The sequence below is a fragment of the Monodon monoceros genome, unplaced genomic scaffold (assembly GCF_005190385.1).
Source record: "Monodon monoceros isolate NGI ecotype Baffin Bay Population unplaced genomic scaffold, NGI_Narwhal_1 Super_Scaffold_13, whole genome shotgun sequence".
NCBI classification, from domain to species: domain Eukaryota; kingdom Metazoa; phylum Chordata; class Mammalia; order Artiodactyla; family Monodontidae; genus Monodon; species Monodon monoceros.
The window spans coordinates 50,569,872-50,594,495 of NW_021703769.1; the positions used below are offsets into that span (position 1 = coordinate 50,569,872).

The 24,624-nt window shown below is 55.3% G+C and overlaps 2 protein-coding genes across 2 annotated transcripts in view; one reads left to right on the plus strand and one right to left on the minus strand.

Moving 5' to 3' along the window:
• The window catches only part of KCTD5 (potassium channel tetramerization domain containing 5), a 26,554-nt gene extending 21,552 nt beyond the window's left edge, over positions 1-5,002 (plus strand). Inside the window, exon 6 of the mRNA XM_029222007.1 lies at positions 4,615-5,002. Within this exon, the coding sequence (XP_029077840.1) occupies positions 4,615-4,644 (30 nt within the window). The 3' untranslated portion in view covers positions 4,645-5,002. The remainder of the gene's footprint in view (positions 1-4,614) is intronic.
• Positions 5,003-9,506: 4,504 nt separating this feature from the next.
• LOC114894471 (serine protease 27-like) lies at positions 9,507-16,514 on the minus strand. Its single transcript, XM_029221185.1, has 6 exons — positions 16,460-16,514; positions 13,127-13,153; positions 12,307-12,469; positions 10,929-11,200; positions 10,378-10,547; positions 9,507-9,927 (listed from the first exon to the last, which is right to left on the minus strand). The coding sequence occupies exons 1-6, from the start codon at positions 16,512-16,514 to the stop codon at positions 9,634-9,636; spliced, it is 981 nt and encodes a 326-aa protein (XP_029077018.1). The 3' UTR covers positions 9,507-9,633.
• Positions 16,515-24,624: the final 8,110 nt, after the last annotated feature.

Genomic DNA, 24,624 nt, shown 5'->3' on the forward strand with positions numbered 1-24,624 from the left:
CACACACACACACACACACACACACACACACACACACACACACACACGTGTCTTGAGGTGGAAGTGACAGGAGAGAGCGGGTAGGGGTCGGGCAACTCAGCGAGGGGACCGGTCCACTGAGAGCAGCCCCAACTTCAGGGGCTTCCCAAACCACTCTACTACTCCATGATCTGCTGGGAGGACTCAGAACTCACTGCTGGCTGTTCTGCTCAAAGTTACAGTTTATTACAGGAAGTACAGAAAGAGGGGGGATTTCAAACTTGCCAGGGGAGGGTGTGTGGGCAGAGGCCAGGAAGTATGCCAGACGTGGAGCTCCTGTCGCAGAGGTGCTCCTTGTGCAGTCAGGATGCGTGGCACCATGCACAGAGCACCGCCCACCAGGGGTGCCCCACCAGCCTCCGTGTGCAGAGATATTACTGGGCTCAGTCATGTAGGCATGATTGATCCATTGATCAACAGTTGATCACCCATGTGCCTGATTGCAGTCTCCAGTCCCCCAGCCAACTGACCCCCCCCATCACATGGTCAGACTGGTGTGTCCTGGAGGTCATGACCTCCCAGGAGCCGAGGGCAAAGGCCAGACCTCTGTTTGGGCAAGGTTCAGTTTTTCACAACACAGAGGGAAGGAAAACTCTGGAACTTCGGGAGTGCTGGGGCCCAGGGACGTCGTGCTTCCCCCCACAGTGTGATCTGGACGAGGCTGGCCTGTAGTTCGCCGCACAGCACAACTTTAGGTCCATTCCTGAGCGCCGTGCTCTCTGCTGTCCCGTGGAGACCTGGCCTGTCTGGGTGGGCTTCCCTCTGCTGCCTCCCGCCTCGCCCTGCACTGACGGTCCCTCTCTTCTTCTCCTCCCTGCCGCCTGCCGGTGCCGAGCCAGAGTGACGACGAGGACACGGGTCACGAAGGGAATGACTCAGATTAAGTGTAAATGTCATGGTGAGCCTGCGCCCTTGAAACTGACCACCTACCTTAGTCTCCTTGATCCCAGCCCCTCCTTCGCTGCGTCTGTCTCATGCCTGTAGTTGACAGAGAACCTTCCATGGTAGATGCCAGCGCATAGATCTGCACTGGAGCCAGTCTGTCTCGGGGCGGGGCTGTCTGTCCCCTTGAGGATGCCCGTGTGGGTGGGGTTGGGACCTTGGCTGAGGCACCTCCGCGCTGTGTGTGTCAGGCTTGGGAAGGGCCTCCTTGCTATGGGTGCCAGCAGCAGGGATGCGGGCCTGCGCCCCCTAGGGACACGCAGCCCCCAGCCCGCCAGTCTCCCCACCGTCACCAGTCTACCCACGGGCTCAGGGCCAAGGAGTCGGAACTTGTGCCACAGAGAGTGGGCCCTGATCCTGACACCAAAGCCTGTGGCAGCCCTACTCCCTCATGCCTCAGACTAGGGGTGCTGGTGGAGAGGAGTCTGTGGGGACCCTCCTTCTGTTTGCCCTGTCATGGGAGGCTCCGTGGACGCCCCCTCAGCCCCTCGCTGCTCCTCAAGTCCCTGCTGCCTCCTGGCCCTTCTTGTTGTCGAAAACCTGTGGCTCAGCCAGGATCCCATCAGCAGGGAGCGCCTCGTCTGCTCCCTCGCGTTGCACAGGGGAGATTGAGGCCCAGAGAGGGCAGGGCACAGGTGTCATGCAGGGGTTCCCCGCCAAGCCCTGCAGGTGAGGAGCTTGGGAAGAGCCTGTGGCCGGCCACGTGCTGAGAGGCCAACATCTGGCTGTGAGTCTGGTCTGGGAACGCAGACCAAGAATGGCTTTTGCGTTTTTAGTGGTTATTTTTCTGGTGATTAAATGAGTGCATAATATCCTCAGCTTTACCTCTTGACTCGGAAATCCTGAAGTATTTACTACCTAGCCCTTTAAGGAAAGGTTTGCTGGGCCCTAGTCTGGACCACTGCCGTCCAGGGCATGTGCAGCACGAGCTCCATCTGTTGTTTTAAACTTTCTAGCAGCCACGTTAAGAAAGTAAAAAGATGCGTGAAATTGATGCTGATACTGTTAGCCCATTACATGCATAATATTGTCATTTCAACCTAAAAAATCACTGACATATTTTACTTTGCTCTTCTCTAAGTCTTTGAAATCAGGTGGTAGTTTGCATTTGTGGCCCGTCTCGGTTTGGAGTGACTGCACCTTAGGGGCTCAGCTTGACTTTGGCCTGGCCTGATGGTCAACTGTGGTAGGAGCCAGGGACACGGGGTGGGGTGGGGGGGCAGGGACAGAGGAGCCAACCTCCAGGAGGGAGGAGGGGCTTCTTTCAGCAGCACTGCCCACCCCCCACCCCCAGTTACAGACTTCACATCTGCTGGCAGGAGCCGCTTCAGTGGCCCTGACTGCCAGGGTCTGGGCTGTGGGAGGGGCGAGGTGAGCTGATGGCAGGGCAGCCTTGGAGTGGCCCTGGCCCCTGGGCCCGCTGGGTTGGGGCGGGGGGCGGGGGTGCCATGTGCCATGCACAGCCTGCTCAGTCCCTGTGGCCCAGCTCAGGCCTCCTTGTGGGCGGCAGCCCAAGTGAGAGCTCCTTCCAGGGCAGACAGGCCGTGACCGTCACAGGTCCCAGGAGGGGTCTTCTGTCCTTGTTAGGAGATAGTCACTGGGGCTCTGGCTCTGGCAGGGCGGCCCCTCCTGTGCTGTCACCTCGCTCCCAGGCCGCGTGGTAGTTACGTGGGCCTTGTCCTTTCCACCACTGAGGCCTGTGAACTCGGACGCCGTCTGCTCTGCTGGGCTCCCACTGAGTGAGCAGCTCTCGGCTTCATGGCCCCCCAAACTCCAGCTTTCCCTGCAAACAGCCACGATGATAGGGTGGCAGACCTTCTTGGGGCTGGGACTAGCACCATGGGGGCCAGAGGGTCCTCTAGGGCTGAGTGGGGACCCACCCTCACCCCAAGTCACGTCCTCAGACCATGTCCCTCCGACAGGGGCCTCCTGGGCTTTCCCAGTGAGCGGGCTTAGGGGCTTGTCCTTGTCTGGCCTGAGGAGGGGTCTTCAGCCTGGGGTGCTGTTCCCCCAGCACAGTGGAAGGTGCACCTAGGGGAATGGGCAGCGGGCAAGAGGGTGTGCTTCCTGGACGGCCTCGGAGCTGTCAGAGAGAGAGGGACAGGCCTGGGGAACCACAGGGATGGGGGGGCGTCAGGGGACAGCCTGGAGAGCTTGGGCTTCTCTTGAGTCATTTGAACAAGCCCTCGGGGGATGTGAGAGATGGGCCGTGTGGTTCTGGACAGCCGCCCTGACAGTGAGCAGGAGTCAGGGCCGGTGGCCACTGGCCATGAGCCTGAGAAGTCTGCCTGTGCCTGCAGGGCCTCACTTTGGCTGGGCATCCGTGTGAGCTGGGCCTGGCACGAGCAGGGCGGGCCCCTTCCAGGCATGTCCCCGCGTTGCACCGGGTCCAGGGCTCAGCAACACACAGTGTCCTCGGGGCCGTATCTCTCTTAGCTCTGAAATTCAAGTGGAAAATGCCCCCGGGAGGCCACTCTCGCTGCCAGTGGGATCGCAGGGAGGGTCATCTTACAGCGCTGGCCTGGGCATGGTTGGGCTTGGCCGGGACGCGTGGCCTTTCTGTCCTGGTTACTTGATGCTCAGTAGCCACGCTTGACGTGTCGAAACAGCACACTTTGCCAGCTCCAAAGTCTCCCCTGGCTCCCATGGGGTTGTGGCCTTGAGGAGCTCGCAGCTTGATTTGGGGGAAGATGGGAGGCATGGATGGTTCCAGTGACGAGGAAGGCCGGGTGGGGGCGCTGCTCTGGCTCCGAGGTGCTGAGGAGGAGTGGGAGGGAGAGTCTCAAGCATGGCGGCCGAGGGCTGGCAGGGTCCCCCAGTGGGGTCAGGTGTGTGTCCCAGAGAGTCCTGTCTGGCTGTAGCAAGGAGGCGGCTGGCACCCTCAAGGAGGGTGGTCCATTTACAGAAGATGTGACCCCAGCCAGGCAGTGTGGGGAGCAAGTTGGCACGTATGGATGTGGGGGTGACAGCAATCCCAGGGGCCCAGGTTTCTGGGTGTGTGGCTGCCGGGTGGAAGGGACGTGGTTTATGATGGGGCATGGAAGAAAGAAGAGGGGCAGGTTGGGCTGGCGGCCCAGGGGGCCCTGGTTGCACACATGTGTCTTCTGCCCGGGATCAAGCTGGGCTGGAGAGAAAATCAGGAGTCGGTGGGCAGTTAAACCGCCAGGTGGGCTTTGGCACCCTTGGGAGCAGGGAGCCTCCCATCCTCAGGAGGCCATCGAGCGAGATGCTGCCCAGAAGTCCTTGGGGCCTCAATGAGGAGTCATCTCCCCGGAGCCCTGCCGCATGCCTCAGGAGGCCCGGGAGGCGCCGGGTTGAGGACAGGTCCTGCTGCTGCCTCCCAGGCGTGGTTGCTCGGTGGTTTCTCGCAGCCTCCACAGGTTCACTACTTCCTAGGCATGGTGATGTCAGGCTCGGGTGGAGAGGTGGAGAGCTGGGAGGCCTGCCCCTTGTGTGCGGCCTGGAGGTGGGCAAGCTAGGCCTGCACAACGGGGTCCCCGTTCTCGGACCCTGGCCTGCGGTGGGCTCCACCCCCAAGCAGGGCACTTGGCCTCAGGGCCGTGAAGCTCCCGGCTGCAGGCTGCCTTTCCATTCAGGGCCCGAGTCCTCATTGTCTGCATTTGGCATTTTCAGATTTTGCAAGAACGGGGTTCAAGGATGTGAGGAACACAGTGTTGACAACTGAAGAGACGTTTTACCTTTTCCCAAGATGCAATGATCTGCCATGTCGAGGAAGCTTGGCCGTGAGAAGAAACCTGCTTTTGACAATTTCTCTAGAGATCTGGGTGTGAATCCTTTTTTTGCCTCTGAGGTGGGTGGTGAGAGACAGGACCAGCTGTCCGAGGCCGGGCGTCGCCACTCAGAGGCGGCATGCTGCCTGGGCGGGCGTCTCTGTAGGGCCCTCCGCTTGGTTTTCACAAGTGCCGCTCGGGCCTGAGGCAGGGCGCTCCTGACTGACCCTTTAATCACCGAAGATCATTTAAAGGACAGCGTTCTTGGTGCTACATAAACAGTCTGTAACAGAGCCTGGGCCTTGCTGGTAGGAAGTGGCCGCAGCACCACAGCCCTGGGCTCTGGGTGCTTGCTGGTCACCCTGGCATGCACCAGGCCCTCTTCCTCAGGGCAGGGGGTCTGCTGTGCCTCCCAGACATGACCGGTTGGTGGTTTCTCCCAGCCTCCGCGTGTTCACTACTTCCCGGTCCTCCTTCAGAGCTGGGCTCCACTGGCCTGATCCGGCCTGGCACAGTCAAGGCTTCTCCATTTGTAGTTTCCAGGCGAGAGACCTTTGCATCCTTTCTTTCCAATTGTGGATAGACAACCCAGTGCTTTCACTTCTTAGAAATGCCTAAAAGTGCTGCTGCCTTTTGGGCTGATCTGTTAAGTCATGTAAAGGGAGGTACAAGTTTTGCCTCGTCTGACCCACCTTGGGGCTCAGGGGGAGCTGGCGCCCATCAGTGCCTTGGTCTCGCCTGGGATGGAGGTCGGGGCGGGAAGCCTGTCCACCCGGCTTCTGGAGCTGAAACTCCAGGTCACATTGGATATTGGGTGTTTACAGCACATCACAAACATCTCTCTCTAGCCGGCTCTCTCGTGTAACTATGCAGTTCTCTCTGACGTTTCTGGGGCGGTGGGGACACAGGCTGCACGGGCCCTGCCCCCTGACGTGACGGAGCTACCGGGATTCCTTTGAAAACCGCTGTCCGCATGCTTTGAGAGCAGACCTTCCTCAGCTGGTCGTGGGTCCTGTCCATCTGGGGGGCCTGGCCGGGCAGGCGGCTCTGCCTCCTGACCTCCAGCTTCCAGGGGAGCTGTGCCTACCGACCGCTGTCTGGTTCCAGACGCTTCCAGAGGCTTCTTGCCTGTGCCCTCTTCTCCTTTGCCAATATTACCTGATGAACCAAGTTCTCCAGCACCTAGGACTTACCTCCTCCTTTTGTAAGGTCTGTTGTATGTTGTTAAATGTTTGGCTTCATCTGTTTATAGCAATCTTTCTGTAGGACACACTTGGCCCTGGTGACCTGTCCTCCCGGTGGAGCGCGCGGGGGCTGGGCAGCCCCTCCTTGGCCTCGGGGTGTACCAGTGGGGCGCTGCTGGCCATTTAGCGTTGTTTGATTTGTGACCTTGACGTAATAGATAGGCTTGTGGGTTTTTTTTTTTAATTTAAAGATATTAAGACTTAATTCACTAAAATTTATTGTAAGGGGATATTTATACTTTTGTACTTTTTTAGGTATCCGTATTTTATCAGCTTACAGTTTAATGCCTAAGTTTCCCCTGAAAATAGCAAATAAAATTGTGTATTTATGAATGAGCAGAACAACTGTTAGTGTCTTAAAATGCACGGAAGAGCCACTACTGCGGAAGCGCCGCCTTGGGCTCGCGGCAGCCCCGGGCCTGCCGCCTGTGTCACTGTCCAGCCTGGGGCTGGCAGGTTAGAGCAGCACAGGCCTGTCTCCCCCCCTCGGCTGGACCAGCCCCCGGCCCTCACCCATCATCTCTTGATGGTATCATGACCCCATCCCTTGGGCCAAGGAGATCATCTTCAAGAGACTTTTTTAAAAGTACGGATGCCTCGTTGCATCAAGCGTGTGCACCTGTCTTGTCTCTTTCCCTGGCCAGAAGCACCAGCTTCAGAGAAATTTCTCTGAAATTCCTTGGGCCCGCACCCCCCCTACAGCCACTCTGGCTCCCCCTGGTGGTGGCTCTTCAGAAACTCCCGGGACGCCAAGGCTTTGAGGAAATTCCCATTCCACGTGTTCCCTGGAGAGCTCTGGCTCCCAGAGGTTGGGTAGGATGTCTTTGACCCCGAGATGCCGGAGTCTTCTGCAACCCAAACTCTCAGCCTTCTTGGAGTGTCTGTCGTGTTTCCAGGGCTGGCATCTGTGAGCAGAGGCAGTGCCACTCTGGCACCTTTGGACTGAGCCGTGCTTCCCTGAGACAAACTGCAAATCAGGACGCTGGTGTACAGTTCCTGGGTCGGGACGGTGTCTCTGGTTTGGTGGCGGGGGGCTTTGATTTGCACCCCTGCCTGCTCCAGGTGTTGGCATCAGGACCATGGCTGACCCCTGATCCTTGAGTCCAGAAGGGGTCAGGGGTCCTGGAGTCCTGGCCCAGTGGTTTTCCTTCTTGGAGCTCCCACAGGCTGATCCTAAGCGTGCAGTATGGTGTGTGTGCACATGGATTTCCAGGCTCGGTTGTGGCCCCCTCCTGTGGCTTCACCTGCTGGCTGCTCTGGTTGCTGCAAGGTGGGCCCTGCCCTGGGCTGAGCCCCTCTCCCTCCGCCCGCCACGGCTTAGTGGTCTGTGCCAGCCGGCTATCACTCCAAAGCCTTCTCCCTGCAGCCGGCGGGGCCCTGGTGGGGCCCCCACCCACCAGGCGGTGGCCCTGAGGCGCTGCTTGGGGGCAGCATGGAAAGTTGTGTCTGAGTGGCGCCCCACCCAGGTGGGAGAGGGGACCCGTGACAGCTGGGGGCACTTCTCTCCTTCCCCTTCACAGCACTGAGCGCACTGTGAACAGTGTGAATAAAACCTGCTTCCCTTTAAACCCCTAGTCTCTGCACGAGTGTGTCCCTTCCCCTCCTGCAGCTGTCTCGTTGAGTGTCCACCCTGGGTTTAGGGAGGCCAGGGCGTGGGGGATCTGTGCCCTAGGGTCGCACACTGGCCACCGCCTGGGACCCACTCAGGACCCTAGCCTCGCTCTCCTATCCTGGCTGGGTGGGGCGTCACTAAGGAGCACTGGGCTGCCCTGACATCTTCGCCCCTCCTCCCTGTTAGGCCCACAGGACCCTGACCAGACCCCTGCCCTGTAGCAGAAGCAGGAGGATGGTGGGGTGATGGGGGACCCCAGGGCACTCAGAAAGCTAAGACAGCAGGAAGAGGAGGCAGGGGCAGGGTGGCAAGTCCTCCTCCAAGGGGGGCCTGGCCCTCACCTGGGCTCCATCCTGGCCTCTCACCACAGACGTGGCAGATGGGCCACCTAACCTCCTCTGACCCCCATCACTGCAGGACCTGAAGCTCTTTCTATTCCCCACAGCAGGGTCGCCTCTCTCCAAAGCTGCAGGACCCAGGCCAGCCCCTGCTCCCAGCCAAGATGACCCAGAACTTGTCCCTGGGACCACTCTCAGGACACCCACAGCCCGGTCGTCCCCCCATCAGGCCTCAGTGCACCTGCTGCCCCGTGCCCCCACCTTCCCCGCCGGGACTCAGAATCCATCTCTGCTCTGGAGAAAAAGCCCTCAGATGGCTCAGTCCCTGGAGGGCCACCAAGCAGTGCTCCCTGCCTGGCAGGAACATGCCCAGGCAAAGCAGAGCAGAGGCGAATTCAGTGTGTGTTCCCCACTCCATTCCCGGGGCCGGTCCACAGCAGGTGCCTGCTAAGTGCTTATTGATACGTTCCAAAAATACCCAGGCCTGCATTCTCCCAGCACCTGCCGGGCCAGCTGGGCCTGTGCACGTGCTCACGTACGTGTGCATGTTTTTCTGTGTGTGGGTGTGCAAGTGTGTGCATGTACTAGCATGTGAGCATGGGTGTGCGTGTGTGGTGTGCGAGGCCCTGCCCTCTCAGGCCTCTTCGTCTGTTCATGGTCACTGAGCACGGCAGGAGGCTGGGTGCCTTTCAGGAATCAGCCCACACTGGGGAGCTGGCCGTCCGACTGCAGAAGGCCTGCCGTGGACATGCTGGGCCAGGCTGAGAACCCGGGGCCACCTCCGTGGGCAGCCGCACCATCGCGGCCAGGACAGGCAGGGCCAGCGCGAGCTGGGGCCTGGGCTCTGAGACCTATTTCTGCTGGATTCCTGGTGGCCACAGGTCGTCACGGGAGGACTGGGAGGGGGATGGCGTGGAGCTACTGACAGGACAAGGGACGAGAGGGGGCAGCAGAGCTGGGGTGGCGCCCCTGGGGGCAGGGCCAAACACCAGGCTCTCTGTGCAGGATTGCAGCTCATTCCTGAATTCCCCAGGGATCCTCGCAGAAACCATTAAAGACTGCTGCAAGGATGGCCTGAACCCCAAACTTTGCAGAAGGAAGAAGGAGGGGGTCCTGGCCCAGGGAGCTGCTGAAGCCTTGGCCTGTCTCGGTGGGGGGCCTGTCCTGCCAACCTCCACGGCCCCGAGTGGCCTGGGCCTTGCCTCCTCTGTGTGACAGCCAAGAGAAGTTCAGGGTGATTCAGACATAGGCAGTGGGGGCTGTGCTCCCCCACGCCCCGCAGAGCCCCCCTCCTTCAGGACCCTCTGCCGGGCCCCCTGCCAGTGTCTGTTGCTGCCCCCAGTGCCCAGCACAGGGCACCCCTTGGCAACACTCATGGTGACGACCACGTTGGCAAGGATGCTGAGGTGGGGGGGGTGGGTCAGGGAAGCCCCTGTGAGGGGGTCAGGCCACAGGTGTCACAGGACTCAGTGATGTCTAGCCTCCAGTGTGCCTGCTATAGCTCCTTCCACTGGGGAGCCTCATCCGCCACACCCCCTGCCCAGCACCGGCCCCATCCTTCCCCGAGGGTCTACACCCAGGCAGCCGGCACTGAGGTTAGGGTTTTATTGGAGAGTGAACATAAATAAAAATAAGTGGGTGTTAGAGAGTAGGGAGAATTGGAGAGCTATTTACAAATGTACACCATAGGCTCCGGGGCGCCACAGGCCCACTGGCCTGAGCGCAGATCAGAGGAAGGTGAGCAGGGCCATGAGGACCAGGAGGATGGCATGGGCTGCCAGGCAGGGTGCAAAGTTCCGACCGAGGGGCTGCTGGCCCCGGTGGTCCCGCTTCTGGCCACCCGAGCTAGGCCGCTGGAACTGCAGTTCTGGGATGGTCCGATGGATCCAGTTATGGTGGGAGGTGACCCGGATATAGACACCTGGGCGGTTCCGGCGGGCGCAGCCCTCACCCCAGCTGGTCACCCCAGCCTGCAGCCATGACTGACCCACAAGGCACACCAGGGGGCCCCCCGAGTCTCCCTGCAGGTGAAGAAGAGGTACCGTTAGAGTCCACGGAGGCCCAAGAGGCAGGCTTTGCAGCTACATGGGTGCACACATGCCTGTCTGCCTCCCTTTATCTGTTCTTCCCTGCCCAGGACCCACCCCCCCACCCCCACCTCACCACCCAGTCCTTCCTCTCTGACCTGGGGTGCCCATTTCTCTAACATCCCCAGACTATCCACCCTGATTCATCTCAGGAGAGTGTGTTGAAAATGCAGTTTCCTGGGTCCCACTGCAGACCTGCTGCCTGACTCCCCCGGGTGGGGTCCAGGAATCTGCTTTCCCAGCTGGTCAAATGCACAGCCCTGTCCTGACCCCATGGGCCCGCCTCCTGGGGCCTTATCCCTTGTCCCAGGTGGGCTGGCTTCCACCTTGACTGGGGTCTGGGGAGCAGGGCTCAGCCTTGGCACGGCCCACCCTGGTCCCTACCTTGCAGGCGTCCTTCTTGCCCTCGGCGAAGCCAGCACACAGCATGTCGTCCTTGATGGTTTTCGGCTGGAAGCCAGGCTCAGAATCCTTGCTGTAGAGCAGGTTGCACTTGGGCGTGTCAATGATAGGCACAGCGAGTTTCTGCAGGATCCGGGGGTTGGGCAGGTGGTCTAGGGAGGGGAGACACAGCCTGCGACTCAGTGGACAGTCTTACTAAGGACTCTGGGGCCCTGGGTTCTTGAGAACCACAACTCTGTCCCTCCCCATTTCTTGCTTGCGTTTAGACCTTCTCTTCTGGCTGGGGGCTTTGTGAGACAGAATTCCTTCTTCCCTCCTCCTACCCACCAGCCTGAGCTCTTTCTATTCCCCACTCTCCACTTCCCCATGCCTCCTCTTCCTGAGTCTACTGCCCCTTTCCCATACCTACTCCACCCATTTGAGTAGAGATCATGTGCACCAATATCAACAGAAAAAGATTGTTGGTTCAGAGTGGCCCCCACGCTGCCTTCTCTAGGCATGTCCCGCATTCTCTCCTGGCCCTGCCCCATTACCTTGTTCGCTGGGGTTGCCCCAGCCGGTGACCCAGCAGTTCATGCCCGTCTCAAAGATGACTGAGGGGTCAGGCACACACACAGGGAGGATGTAATTGGTGAAGGTCACAGGTGCCTCCAGCTCCACCAGAGCCACATCGGCACTAGAGGCCATGCCTTGGTACAGGGGGTTACTCTTGACCCGCTTCACCCGGGTGTACATGGCGTGCGGCCCTGGCTTCACCAGTTGCCGCACCCCCAGCAGGACCTGGCACAGGGCTGTTTCAGAGGTGCTGGTGGGAGAGCAGAGAGCTGGTGTGAGGCAGCCCCACAAGGGCTTCACAGGTGGAGTTGGTGGAAGTTAAATGGAGATGGGAAAGAGGGAGGAGTTGGGCTCCCCATGGTGCCAACATCTCTCTGTACATTGTCTTCAAAAAAGTAATCTCCAGTGGGACATACATCAGGATGAGGTGGGTAAGGGGGTAGAAGCTGAAGCAGCTTTAATTCCTGACTTTAATTCCCAGCTATACCCCGGCCAGCCTGGCGACCGTGGGCAAGTCACCCAGCAAGTTCTCTGTGACTCAGCTTCCCTGTCTGTAAAATGGGGACACTAACAGTCCCCACCTGAAAGGCTTGCTGTGAGGGTTGAAGGAGATGATCACCCACCGGGGTGCATCTGGGGGTTGGGCCTAGCCTTAGGCAAGCCGCCTACTCCCTCTGAGCCCGAATATCTGAACTTAAAATGTGAGGTTTTAAAAGAATTGCAGAGCTGTGGTGAGGCAAGAGCCAAGATGCTTGGGAAACCCTGAAGGTCTAGGACCAGGTGGGTCATAGTATGGTAGTAGGGATTGGGTGACTTGGCCCTTTGGTTAGGGACGGCATAGGTGACCTTAAGGCCATTCTGCTCTAGTCCACCTGTACCCAGAGTCCCAGCCAGAAAGGGAGTGTCTTGGATTTGAGGTGTGGGAGGGGGATGGGAAAGAGGGCCAGGGCATGGGAGGAGCCTGCCAGCATCGGCAGCCCCAGGTCTGGCAAAACACCTCACTGGTGAGACCAGCAGTAGGGGAGTGTACCCCTCCCAGCTGGGCTGGGGGGAGCAAGAGCCGGGAAGCAGGGGTTGCTGCTGGAAGCTGGCCCCGAGGTTGGACCTAAAGGGAGCTCTGGTAGGGAAAGCTCAGATAATGCAGACCGAACCCGCCCCCCATAGGTGGTCAGCCTGAGCGCCCCACACTGCAGCGGGTCGGCGCTGTCCGCGGTGCTGAAGCTGGGCGTTTTGCGGGGTTGGGGAGGTGTGGGAGGTGTTGTTCTGTCTGCATTGTCTGCGCCCCTGGTGGGGAGGGAGGCTGGCTGTGCTGGCGAGGCGGCGGGGAGGGGGAGCGTCGGGGCTCAGCCAACTCACTTGGAGAAGCAGTGCGCTGCGGTGAGGACCCAGCGCTCTGTGATGAGGCTGCCCCCGCAGAAGTGGCTTCCATTTCGCTGAATGCTGACCTGCCACGGCCACTCGCCCTCCAAGGTGTCCTGCCCGCCCACCATCCGGTTCAGCATCCTTGGGCTTCCGCAGGCTAGGGGAACACAGCCAGGGGTGCGCTCACTGGGGGCCAGTTCCATCGGCTCTGATTCCATACCCCCAAACCCACACTTTCACATTCTGTTCACTTCCCGGCCTCCCTGCCCCTGACCTGCTTGGGGACCTTAGGCAAGTCAGAGGCCTGGGCATCAGGTCAGCCTCTGACACAGGCAGACCCTTCCCAGCTCTGGGAAAGTCCCCCACCACCATAGGCCCCACTCCCTTCACCTGTGAAATGGTGACATCAGACCTACCTGGGGCGGGGAGTGAGATAACACGGGTAAAGGTCTTATCACAGAGCCTGACAAATGGGCTCCTGGAAGGTCAGTGGGTGTTGGGAGGGTCCCACGCAGGGTAGGTGAGTGGTCTTCCAACTCTGTCTTTACCTTTTTTTCTGTTGCTTTCCCTGCCCCCCTTCTCCATGCTTCCTGCCTTGATGGCCCTCTTGTGCCACCTGCACTGTGTGTCAGACCTTCCCCCTCCACTCCTGCCTGGGCTCCACAACTTTCCTGCACTGTGGGATTCCTTGTGCCCGGCCCATTCATTCTGGGTCTCATTCCGGGGGTGTGTGAGGGTGTGGGTTTCTGATTAGTCTTGCAGCTCTCAGACAAGCCCACTCCTATCCCCCGACCCAGGGGACTTGGATGCTTACCAATTAATGCCTCAGCCTCCTGAGTCCCTGGAAATGAGAAAAAAGAGGGTGATCAGCCAACTTAGCTGAAGCTGAGGTCTGCTCCTCCCCGCCCCACCCACCACTGCTGGTCAGCGTAGCCCCTCATCTGCTCCACACGCAACCTCCTGAGGACTCAGCAGGACGGCCCACAGGGGGACCTGGCAGGAGAGGCCAGCGGCCTTCAGTTCCCCACAGGTCTGGCCCCCAAGATGTGTACAGGCCAGGCCTGTGGGCCAGAGCTCACCTGCAAGGGCAGACAAGCCCCTTGCCACAGGGGGAAACAATCAGGAGATGCCAGTGAGGGGACCCTGTCAGGGCTGACTCTCCTGTTTGGGGCAGGAGGACTCCTTCTTGTCCCCACAGGGCCTTCCCTCCACACCCCACACTCGTCCTGGTTGGAAGCTCTGCGGAGCATCCAGCCTTCGGCCCTGGTGCTGTGGGATTTCCCTCCCCATCCCTCTCCACCAGCCCAGGGCTGGGATGAAGGACGAGATAGAGGGAGCGGGGCTCCATGTCTGGCTGGAGTCTTGGGGCGGCAGCCCAGATACTCGGGTCTCGGGGGAGTAGAGAAAGGCCAGCCAGTGGTCGTGGGTCAGTCCTCCCAAGATTCCAGATTCCCAAGAGCCAACCCCTCTCTCAGACATTCCATGCTTGCAGTTGGAGCCCAGGGCACCCTGCTGGGCCATGGCACCCCTGCCCATGGGAGGGACAGGGGAGGTGTGAGGGTGGAACCGTTCGGTAATGGCCTCCATCTCCCCAGGATCCATTGCCCCCATGTCTCTGGACATAGGCACAGGGCCTGCTACTTGGCTTTGACAGGACCCCCCCCCCCCCCCCCCCGCCCGGAAACCCCAGCCAGGCCGACAGTCCCCAGCCCAGTGCCAGCAACACTCCAGAAATACCCGCCCTGTAGAGAGAGCCCCACTCACATATCTGGTTCACTGGGGGCAGATCTGATCAGAGCTGGGGTGGGGGGCTCAGGACAGCCTCTCCCCACCTCAGCCCTCAGTATTCCCCCTATACACCAGCCCCTCTTGGTAACCAGTTCCAGGCAGCTGAGGGGCCCTGGGGGCAGGAAACGACCAGGCTGAGCCACGCCTCTCTATGGGGTGCCCAAGGACCCTGGGGATTTTTACAGGACCCCCATTCTTGCAGTCTAAGGGGTGCACTCCCCAATGCTGCGGGTGCTGGATGAAGAAGCGGTTGTGGGGGGGAGCTGTGCTTGGAGCAAGAGGAGGAGGAGGGGCCTGAGGAGGCACAGGCAGGACTGGCCACTCTTCAAAATAGAGGTGCCAAGCAGAAATGTGAGGGTGGAAGTAGTCAGCCCAGGCCAGCGCAGGGTGGGGGGGAGCAGGAATTCTGCCTGGACATTGATTTGTGTTAATGAGGTGCCTTTTTAAAATGCAAATGCCCCCAGGAGGGCAGTTCCCTCCAGCCCCTCATCTTAGTATAATATGATTTAATTAGATTGATAACACCAGACCCCATGCTCTTTCTAAGGCTGATGCTTCTGCTGGCAAGATGCTCCCATTCACCTTGTCCTCGCCGGCATTAACGTGCTTTCAGGCTTGTTCCCTCCCTGTGGGACTTTTCCAGAGCCTTGTCCAGATTCTCCCCACAGCCATCCCCCCTCCCATATATGCAGATGGATCCTCCACTGCCTGCTCCCAGGATCAAGGGCACTCACACCCTGCCTGGCAGCACACCCACCCCCTACCCCGTTAGAGCTCTGCAGTCTTCCTCACCCCAGCCTAATGCAACTCTGCTTCTCATTCGGATTGAGCCTTCTGGCCTCTGAATGTTTGCCCACAGCACCCCTTTCCTCCTGGTGTCTACAAATCCAGATTCTATATGGTCCTAATCCAGATCAGGCCTAACTGAAATGCCTCCTCCTCCAGGCAGCCCTCCTTGCTTGCACTGTCTGGGAAGCCTGGCTCCCTCTTCTGAGCTTTCTGTCCTCCTGCCTGCCCTCACAGAGCTCTGCTTACCTTGCCCTGGGGGTAGAATTGTTGTCTCATCTCACCTATGGGCTCAGGAGCTCTGTGAAGGCAGAGCCCACATCCAGGGGGCCTGAGCCCGGGGAATGTATAAGAGGGAGAGAATGGGAGCAGCTGTGGGAGCACGGCTGACCAGGAAGGGGTGATGTGGAGACCTGGACTCTGCAGGGTGGGCGTCCTATAGGGGCTAGGTGAGCTGGTGGGGGTGTCAGGCCCCTCCTCTGGGCCCAGGGCCCTCATGCTCCTGTAGCTAGTTGCTAGTGGGGATAGGAGAGACCCAAGGCTCTAGGAGGGAACAGCCAGGGCTGAGGGGCAAGGACAGTGTTGAAGGAGTTCAGGCCTCTGGTCACAGCTGTTTGAGAGCCAAGTGCAGGCCGCTGTTTCCATTTTGGCAATGACCTTGGTTTTTCTACCCACCAGGAGCAATCACAGTGTTACACACTCTGGCGGAGATGGGCTCCCTCAAAGAACGCTGTGGTTCTTGAACCAGGAGGCCAGGAGAGGTAGGCGGGGCAGCGAGACCTGGGGAGGCCCTGTGGAGCCCAGGGAGGCTGGGGCCTCCCCACCAAGGTGCCGCCCTGGTGCCCTCCTCCCCTGGTGGAAAGCCTGGAGCCCTGGCTGAGTTGCGGCCTGGGGTGACCCGGCCTGGCCCTGGGAGGTGACTTAAGGACAGGGAAGTGAGGTGGCCCAGGAATGCGGGAGAGTTTCCCTGGCAGAGAGCAGCCCGCCCACTGGGAGGGGCCTGCAGGTGGGTCCCCTGGCTGGCACCTGCTAACCCTGACCCATGATTGGGAGAGGGGACAGAGGTTCAGGGCCTGCTCCTCCCATACCCTCCCTCTCTGGTGGGAGCTGGAGCCTGCACCCCTGTCCCCCTGCTCCCTGCTAAGCCCTCACCAGCCTCCCAAGGATCCCAGGCTCAGGCAGCAGCTCAGCTACCTCTCCCGGGCCCAGCGAACAGTGGCCCAGGGATTGGAGGCCAGGGGTTTCGAGTTCAGATCCTGCACCCATGCAGCCCTTGGAGAAGGGAGAGAGGCCCAGATGAGAGGAAGCAGAAGCGCCAAGCCCAGAGCTTGGCTGTGCTTGCCCAAGGCAAGGGAAGCAGGGTTATGGTTACTGCCTCTGGGCTCCTCCCGGGCCTGCATCCACACCCCGATCCAGCCTTCCCCACTTCACTCCCCAAGGTGGGATGTCTGGAACCTTCCCCCTGGGGCAGGGAGGAGAGGCCCATGCTGCAGCCCCAGGCCTGGCCAGGGAGTGGGGGGCTTAGCTACAGCTCCAGGTAGGAGAGAGGGGCCCTGCAGCCTCTAGGACTCACCAAACCGCAGCAGCAGCAGGAGCAGGAGCAGGGCCACAGCCGGCACCTGCCTCATGGTCTTGGCCTGGCTGGAGTGCCTGCCGGGCAGGGGACAGCAGTGGCAGGAGCTCCGTGAACACTAGCACAACATTCGGGGCTCCATGAAGTGGGGTTATATGCTGGAGATGAGTGTCAGCTTGGCTATGCCACTGGACCTGTCAGCCTGGCCCGCCCAGTTCCTCTCAGCAGGAAGGAGGCACCCCAGAACCCCGACTCCTCCATGACCTGGCCCTGAACCCCAAGGGGCCAGACCCCTCACCCTAAGACACCTTGGGGTTTGGGGGCCAAGGTGCATCTGCCCCATTTAGGTGCTTGTGGCATGGGGTTCCAACCCCCACCATGGCTGACCGCATCCCCCAACTGACCACAGGCCCCACATAAGCTGACTACAGTCTGCCCATGAGACCCTCCCTGTTTCATTCATTCATTTGTTCATTCATATTTATTGAGCATCTACTATGTACCGGACATCAGTGAAAGAAACAGTCCAGGACTGGGGCTTACACTTTTGGGGGGAGGGGGGATGGGCACGGAAAAGTCCAGGTCACCTGTGCTTATGGAACAAAGGAGAGAAGGGAAGGAGTCCGGAGCGGGGTCCCCAGTCGACCCCAGCGCTCTCACCGGCCCTCCCTCCAGGAAATGGGTCCCAGCAGTCCCAGAACCGGCCCCAAGGTGGCCATGACCTCCCTTCCCCTGCCTCCCTCCCGTCCCCGGGGCGGCACCCTCCAACCCTGGGCCGGGGCCGGGGGGGTGGGCTTCCCGGAACCCGAGGGCCGGGGTGGGCGGGGCGGAAGCTGGTTCTGGGAAGGCCGGGCCGGGATGACCGTCCCCGGGTAACCCTGCCCTGGGCGCGGCGGGCCGTGTCCGGGACTTGCGGCCGCCACGGAAGCGACTCCGGGAGGAAGTTATTTGGGGTATGGGGCTGACGTCAGAGGCGGAGTCGGGTCTCGGCGGCCACTGCCCGCCCAGGCGGCGGTTCGGATTTTGGCCGGAGGAAGGGACCAGGACCGGCAGATCCCCTCCAGAACTGGGATGGGGAGCGCAGGATAAGAGGCAGAGCCCTGCCTCAGCCTCCCCGCCTGCGCAGTGGGTGCGAGCGTGGCCTGGGTGTGCTACGGTGCGCCCCGGGGGGTAGTCGGAGCCGAGGTCGCGGTCTCCGGGGATGGGTTGGGTGTCAGGCAACCCCCGCCCTCTTTCCTTGGCCTTCGCGGGAGCTCCTGGTCAGCGCAGTTCTGCCCTCTAGTGGCCGCCGGCAGCAGCGCCGGGCGAGCCGGGCAGGATGCTGGGGGGGGGGGTGCGGGGGGGGGTCTCTCACCTCCTCACTGTCCCTCTTCTTCCCATTCCTCCCACCTCCCCCACACACACACCGCGAGCACTCCCACCGTCCGTTGTCCTCCTCTCCTGACCCCCTCACCCCAGTTCTCACTTTGCTTCTCCATCAGCCCTGTGAGGGGGAGGAGGCGTCACCCTGAATTCGTGACTGCCACCCAGGCGCTGACCCGCCTTTTCTCGCCCCCCTGCCTCCCCTGTCCCTTCTCTGCGACCCCTCTGTCCTGTGTCCCGGAGTTCCCGGTGGGGTGTCTGGGCGAGTGGGGTCCCTCGGGGAGGGAGGAGCAGAGTATGGGAAGAGGGATTCTAGAATCATTCAGTCCGCAAGTGTTTTTTGAGCACGTTGGGTGCCCAGCACTGTCCAGTTATGGGGAACATCAAGGTGAACGGTGTGGAGGAGATGGCAAGACAGAATTAAATAAAAAATGTCTAATCATAAACTTTGGAAAGTGTTTCAGAACGTCAGGGTAACCACATTTCTCCAGGCACCCGATGGTTAATTCCCAGGATCTCAGAGGCCTTTCAGATTCTTTTGGGCCGACCACTTACTCTCAGGTCCTTTTCGGTTTTCTCTGCCTTTGGTTTTAAAAGCCAATTCTAAGAAGGCTGTGCCTTGAAATCAAGCAAGCAACAAAAGTCGAGAGGTGATCAGAAAGTGGGGACACCGGGGAAGGTTGGGCTCCTGATGACTCCAGTGACTAGAGAAAGAGCACCCGTGTACCCTGGACACCCGTTGGCCCGGAGCCTGTGGACCCCCAACTGAGCAGGGAGCTGGGGGTAGGGGTGCAGGGTGAGCAGGAAGCTAGGTCCCTTCCTCACTCCTGCCGCCAAACAGGTGAGGAGGATTGGAATCCAGAGAGATTCAGAGACATAAATATGTTTTATCAGTTTCTCCTTAAAAAAAACAAAACAACAAAAAAAAACGTGGATATCTATCAACTCTGGAAGGGGGCATGTTTTCTAATGTTAGAAGTCACAGTACACAACACAAAAGAAAAGAGATGTGGCCCATAAACTAAAAAAATACAAGCAAAGTTGGTTTCAAAATAAAATGGCAAACAATAGGAAAAATATTTGCAAGAAATGTGGCCAAATGATGACAACATTATTGTCCAGAGTGCTTAAGAAATTGATCAGAAAAACCCTGAGCCCCTAAAGATGAAAAGAACAAAGGACACAGACTAGTCTCGGAAGAGGAAAGCAATTTGGCTTATAGACTTTTTGAGAAATGTTCAGCCTCAGTGATTAAAGAAATGCAAATCAAAGCCACAGCAAGGAGATACTGTTCTCCTGTGTGGAGTTAGCTTGACCTTGGAATGCTGTTAGTCAAGGACGTGGGGAAATGCCCCAGCTGGTGGGCATGTAACTGGCACAACCCTTCCATAAATTGGTCTGTCAGTCTTTTAAAAGTAGTTATTTCCTTTGACTCAGTGAATTCATCATTGGAAATCTATTCTAAGAGGAAAATCCTAAATACAGAAAAAGCATGAAGATGTCAGTGGCCAGGTCATTTATAATTGCAGAAACAAACAAAACAAAAACAAAAATTTGTTGGATGATGGTAAATAAAACTTCCTTTGAATATAATTAATAAAAAATGACATTTCCATGGAGAGTGGGTAAATGTGGAAAATGCTCATAATATAAGGGGAAATTTTAAAAGAATGTGTGTAAAGATTTTTAGAAAATATAATGACTGAAAAAAAATTAAATTTCAAAACAACAGCAGAAAAGCTGTTGTTTTGAAATTTAAAAAGGAAAGCTTGCAGAATGTTCAGGAGTGACCATCCAAAAGAAAAGCTTGCAGAATGTTCAGGAGTGATCATCTAGGAGGGCTTCTGCAGTCATGTGGATTTCTCTCAAAAGTAGGTGACAGCAGAACTAGAACAAAAAATTTTAGTTTTTATGGAAACACAAAAGACCTCGAACAGCCAAAGCAATCTTGAGAAAGAAGAAACGGAGCTGGAGAAATCAGGCTCCTTGACTTCAGACTATACTACAAAGCTACAGTAATCAAAACAGTATGGTACTGTCACAAAAACAGAAATATAGATCAGTGGAACAGGATAGAAAGCCCAGAGATAAACCTATGCACATATGGTCACCTTATCTTTGATAAAGGAGGCAAGAATATACAACAGAGAAAAGACAGCCTCTTCAATAAGTGGTGCTGGGAAAACTGGACAGCTACATGTAAAAGAATGAAATTAGAACACTCCCTAACACAATACACAAAAATAAACTCAAAATGGATTAAAGACCTAAATGTAAGGCCAGACACTATCAAACTCTTAGAGGAAAACATAGGCAGAACACTCTATGACATAAATCACAGCAAGATCCTTTTTGACCCACCTCCTAGAGAAATGGAAATAAAACCAAAAATAAACAAATGGGACCTAATGAAACTTAAAAGCTTTTGCACAGCAGAGGAAACCATAAACAAGACGAAAAGACAACCCTCAGAATGGGAGAAAATTTTTGAAAATGAAGCAACTGACAAAGGATTAATCTCCAACTGAGGCTCATGGAACACAACAGGTATTCATGGGACCTTTGGTCCTGGTTCATGGGACCCAGTTCATGGGACCTTCCTGTGATGCTCCAGTTGAAGGAAGAGCTTCAGGACCCAGGGTGGTGCAGATGGCCTTCCATCTTAGCCCCAGGATGTGCTGCCACTCCCTGGTGGTGATGCATTCTCCAGTCTCCAAGGTGACTCCTGGAGCCAGGCACACTGGAGTCTCTTCCTCAAGGAATGCCAGCTAAGTGGGCTACAGCTCCTCCTCTGCCCCACTCAGTGTGAGCAATCCTAGGGAAGGATATTAACTGTCCCACAAGTAGCCCAGGCTGGTCGCATGGCCACTATGTGACCACAGGACAGAGGTTGTTAGCAGAAAGGAGGAGGGAAGGAAACTTGTCATCAAGAAGCAATAGCTATGACACTGACTCCAGTGTGAGAGTGAAATAAAGACATTTTCAAACATGGAATTTCTCAGAAAATTTACCCCCAAGGCATGATTTTTGGGAAGCCACTGGGGGGAAGATGTTCTCTGACTAAAGAAGGAATAAACCAAGAAAGTAGGAAATGTGGGCTGTGGAAAACAGAGATGAAACTCAGAAGAGAGAAGGGAATCTGCAGTATGCTGGTGAAGGGAGATTCCAGAATGGCAGCTGTGCCCCAAACAAAGAGAGCAGCCTTCACTGGAACACTGTGACAAAAGAGACAGGAATGCTGACAATGTCACACTGTCATCCTGATACACTGTGCCACTGAGCTGTCTTTTCAGTCAGATGAAACAACTGGAGGATTTGCTACACCAAAACAAGATGTAAATCAAGAAAGAGGAAGATGTGAGACCCAGGACAGGGAATCCAAACCAGGAGAGAGGCAAATGGAATTCCGAGGATGACAGTTAAAGGGACATCCCAGGATGACAGTGGTGCTTAGAGAGCAACTATCCCAGAGAAAGGAAAATGGGTATATCAAGGAGGGATGAAAAAGAGAAAAAAAAAAAAAGGAACTGATATGTTCCCTAATGGGATTGACCTGGTGGAGATTTGGAAAGTTTGGGTAGGTACAAAGGCAATTATTAACTTCAGGGGAAAAAATTAAGAAAGGGAACAAACGTAGTACCCCCCCACCCAAAGTCTCATCCTCTTATGGTATCAGCCAGACTTGAGGTCCAGGATCTGGTCAACTAAATCAGATTTAGCTGCAGACGAGGCTTCTTGGGCATAGTTCCTCATGATCTGAAGAACTGTGAACTAAGGAGTTCACCCTGCTCACCCAACATGCAAGGGTGAGGAAGGGACAGGATAACCACAATAGATAACCCCACACAGCAAGCACTGGTCTATAGCATTTCTGAAATCACACTAAGAACACGTGCTGCTCCCTTCTGCTCCAGGAGCAGGGAGTGTGTGTTGTCTAGAGGCCCTGGGAGTAGTTCTTCATGACTCTTAGCTCTGCCCTTGGGCTTTTGGCTTTGGCTTCTGAATCATCCATGCTTTCCCATAAAACATGGTTCATTTCTGTAACTGAATAGCTTTCTCTGCCAACCTGCCTCTTGTCTGTAGAAAGTTGGGGATTTAAAGAACTGTCCCTTTCAGTTCAAGCTTGTAAAATTTGCTGACTTATCATAAATAATGGAGGTCAGAAGACAATGGAACAACTTTAAAGTGCTGGAATAATGGCGATGATATTACTATCAACCCATCTGTCAACCCATAATTCTACATCCAATGAAAATATTCTTCAAGAATGGAGGGGAAATAGACAATTTCAGATAAATGAAAACTAAGAGAATTTATTGCCAGTAGGTCTGTACTATAAGAGAAGCTAAAGGGAGTTTTCAGGCTAGAGGTAAATGATCCCAGGTGAAATTAAAGATCTTCAGAAAGGACTAGGAGCACTGAAAATATGTATATAAATATAAAATACTCTTTTTCTTCTCAATTTCTTTAAAACACATGAACGTTTAAAGCAAAAAGTATATTGTGGGGTCTGTAATATATGTAGATATAATACATATGACAACTATAGTATAAAGTACAGGATGAGGTAAATGGCCTATATAATTGCAAGTTTCCTACATTTTATATGGATTGGTATAATATTACCTTTAAGTAGACTGTGAAAAGTTAATAATTTCCACTTTTTACATTTGTTATTGGGACATCCCATGTGATCAAACCAAACTCCCAGTAACTGATATGTTATTAGGAGTATGATGTGTTGACTTCTCAGAAGACACCTAACACTCTGGATTTCACTGGTTTGTACAAGAATTTCCACCCGGGCTAAAAAATATTTTTAAATGGGGTACCTGTAACTTACCTCTGACTCTGACCCAGATAAGAGATAAAACAGTCCATCAATTTTTAAATGCCACTTGATAAATGAGAGTTGACCAGTCTGATCCTTGACACTTATTCTCCTAATTAGGCCTCAGTTGACTAAAAAACTGAATGCAAGGTATGTTCTCACAATACTTGTGATTGTTTTCAGATCATTCTGCCCTCTCCACTGTTTGATTCAGAGTCTTAAATATTGCCACAAAACCGTTATTCTGAACTGGGATCCAGCTAATCACACCAGGCAAAAAAAAGCCTCATGGTCAAAAGTGGTGCTGTCCGAGCTTGTTTTGAGGGGGTTGTGGAGAAATTCTGATGAGGGAAATGGTGCACACCTGGATGAACCAAGAAGCTGCTGATGGAAGGACGACAGACATCACACAGGTGTGTCCCATCACCTATGCTCTAGCTCACGACTCTCAGGTATTCTCAGAATCCAGAAACAACTGAAATTGTTTTCTCTGATACCTCAAGTAGACCTACTCAGGGACAGAATGAATAGACTTACTGCTCTGCTAATTAATTTACCTCTCAAAATGTGCAAAACAGATTCATCTTTGTCAGACCATCTGGTTTGTTTCTCCCTGACAATATTTATTTATTGACTCATCCAGTTTTATGGAAGTATAATTAACAAATAAAATTTCTATATATTTAACATATACAATGTGATGATTTGATATATGTAAATGTTGTGAAATGGTTACCACAATCAAGCTAATTAACACATCCATCACCTCCTGTAGTTACCATTTTGTGCGTGTGTGTGTTGAGAACACTTAATATCTAATCTTTTAGCAAATTTCAAGTATACAATATTATTAGCTATAGTTACCATGCTGTACATTTGATCCCTAGAGCTTATTCATCTTATAACCAGAAATTTGTACCCTTTGGCCAACATCTCCTCCTTTCCCCCACCTCCCAGCCCCTGGCAACCACCACCATACTCTACGCTTCTCTGAGTTTGACTTTTTTTTTTTTTTTGCAGTACGCGAGCCTCTCACTGCTGTGGCCTCTCCCGCTGCGGAGCACAGGCTCCAGACGCGCAGGCTCAGCGGCCATGGCTCACGGGCCCAGCCGCTCCGCGGCACGTGGGGTCTTTCCGGACCGGGGCACAAACCCGCGTCCCCTGCATCGGCAGGCGGACTCTCAACCACTGCGCCACCAGGGAAGCCCCTGAATTTGACTTTTTTATATTCCACATGTAAGTGAGATTATACAGTATTTGTGTTCATAGTGTGTCTGGCTTATTTCACTTAGCATAATGTCCTCCAGGTTCATCCATGTTGTCCCAAAGCAGGATTTCCTTCTTTTTAATGGCTGAATAATATTCCATTGTATATTTATACCACATTTTCTTTATCCATTCATCCATTGATAGACACTTGAGTTGTTTCCATATCTTGACTATTGTGAATAATGCTGCAATTAACACAGAAGTGCATATATCTTTGAAATACTGATTTTATTTCCTTTGGATATCTATCCAGAAGTGGAATTCCTGGATCATATGGTAGTACTATTTTTAATTTTCTGAAAAACCTCCATACTGTTTTCCATAATGTCTGTATCAATTTACATCCCACCAACAATGTATGAGGGTTCACTTTTCTCCATATCCTCCCCAACACCTGTTAGCTCTTGTCTTTTTAATATTAGCCATCCTCGGGGACTCAGTGCTTTCACTGCCGTGGACCCGGGTTCGATCCCTGGTCAAGGAACTAAGATCACATAAGCAGTGCAGCAAGACCAAAAAAAAAAAAAAAAAAAGGATGACCTGTTGGCCATCCTAACAGGTGTGAGGTGATATCTCATTGTGGTTTTTTTTTTCTTTTCATTGTGGTTTTGATTTGCATTTTCCTAATGATTAGTGATGTCAAGCATCTTTTCACATACCTGTTGGATATCGTATGTCTTCTTTGGAAAAATATCAACTCGGG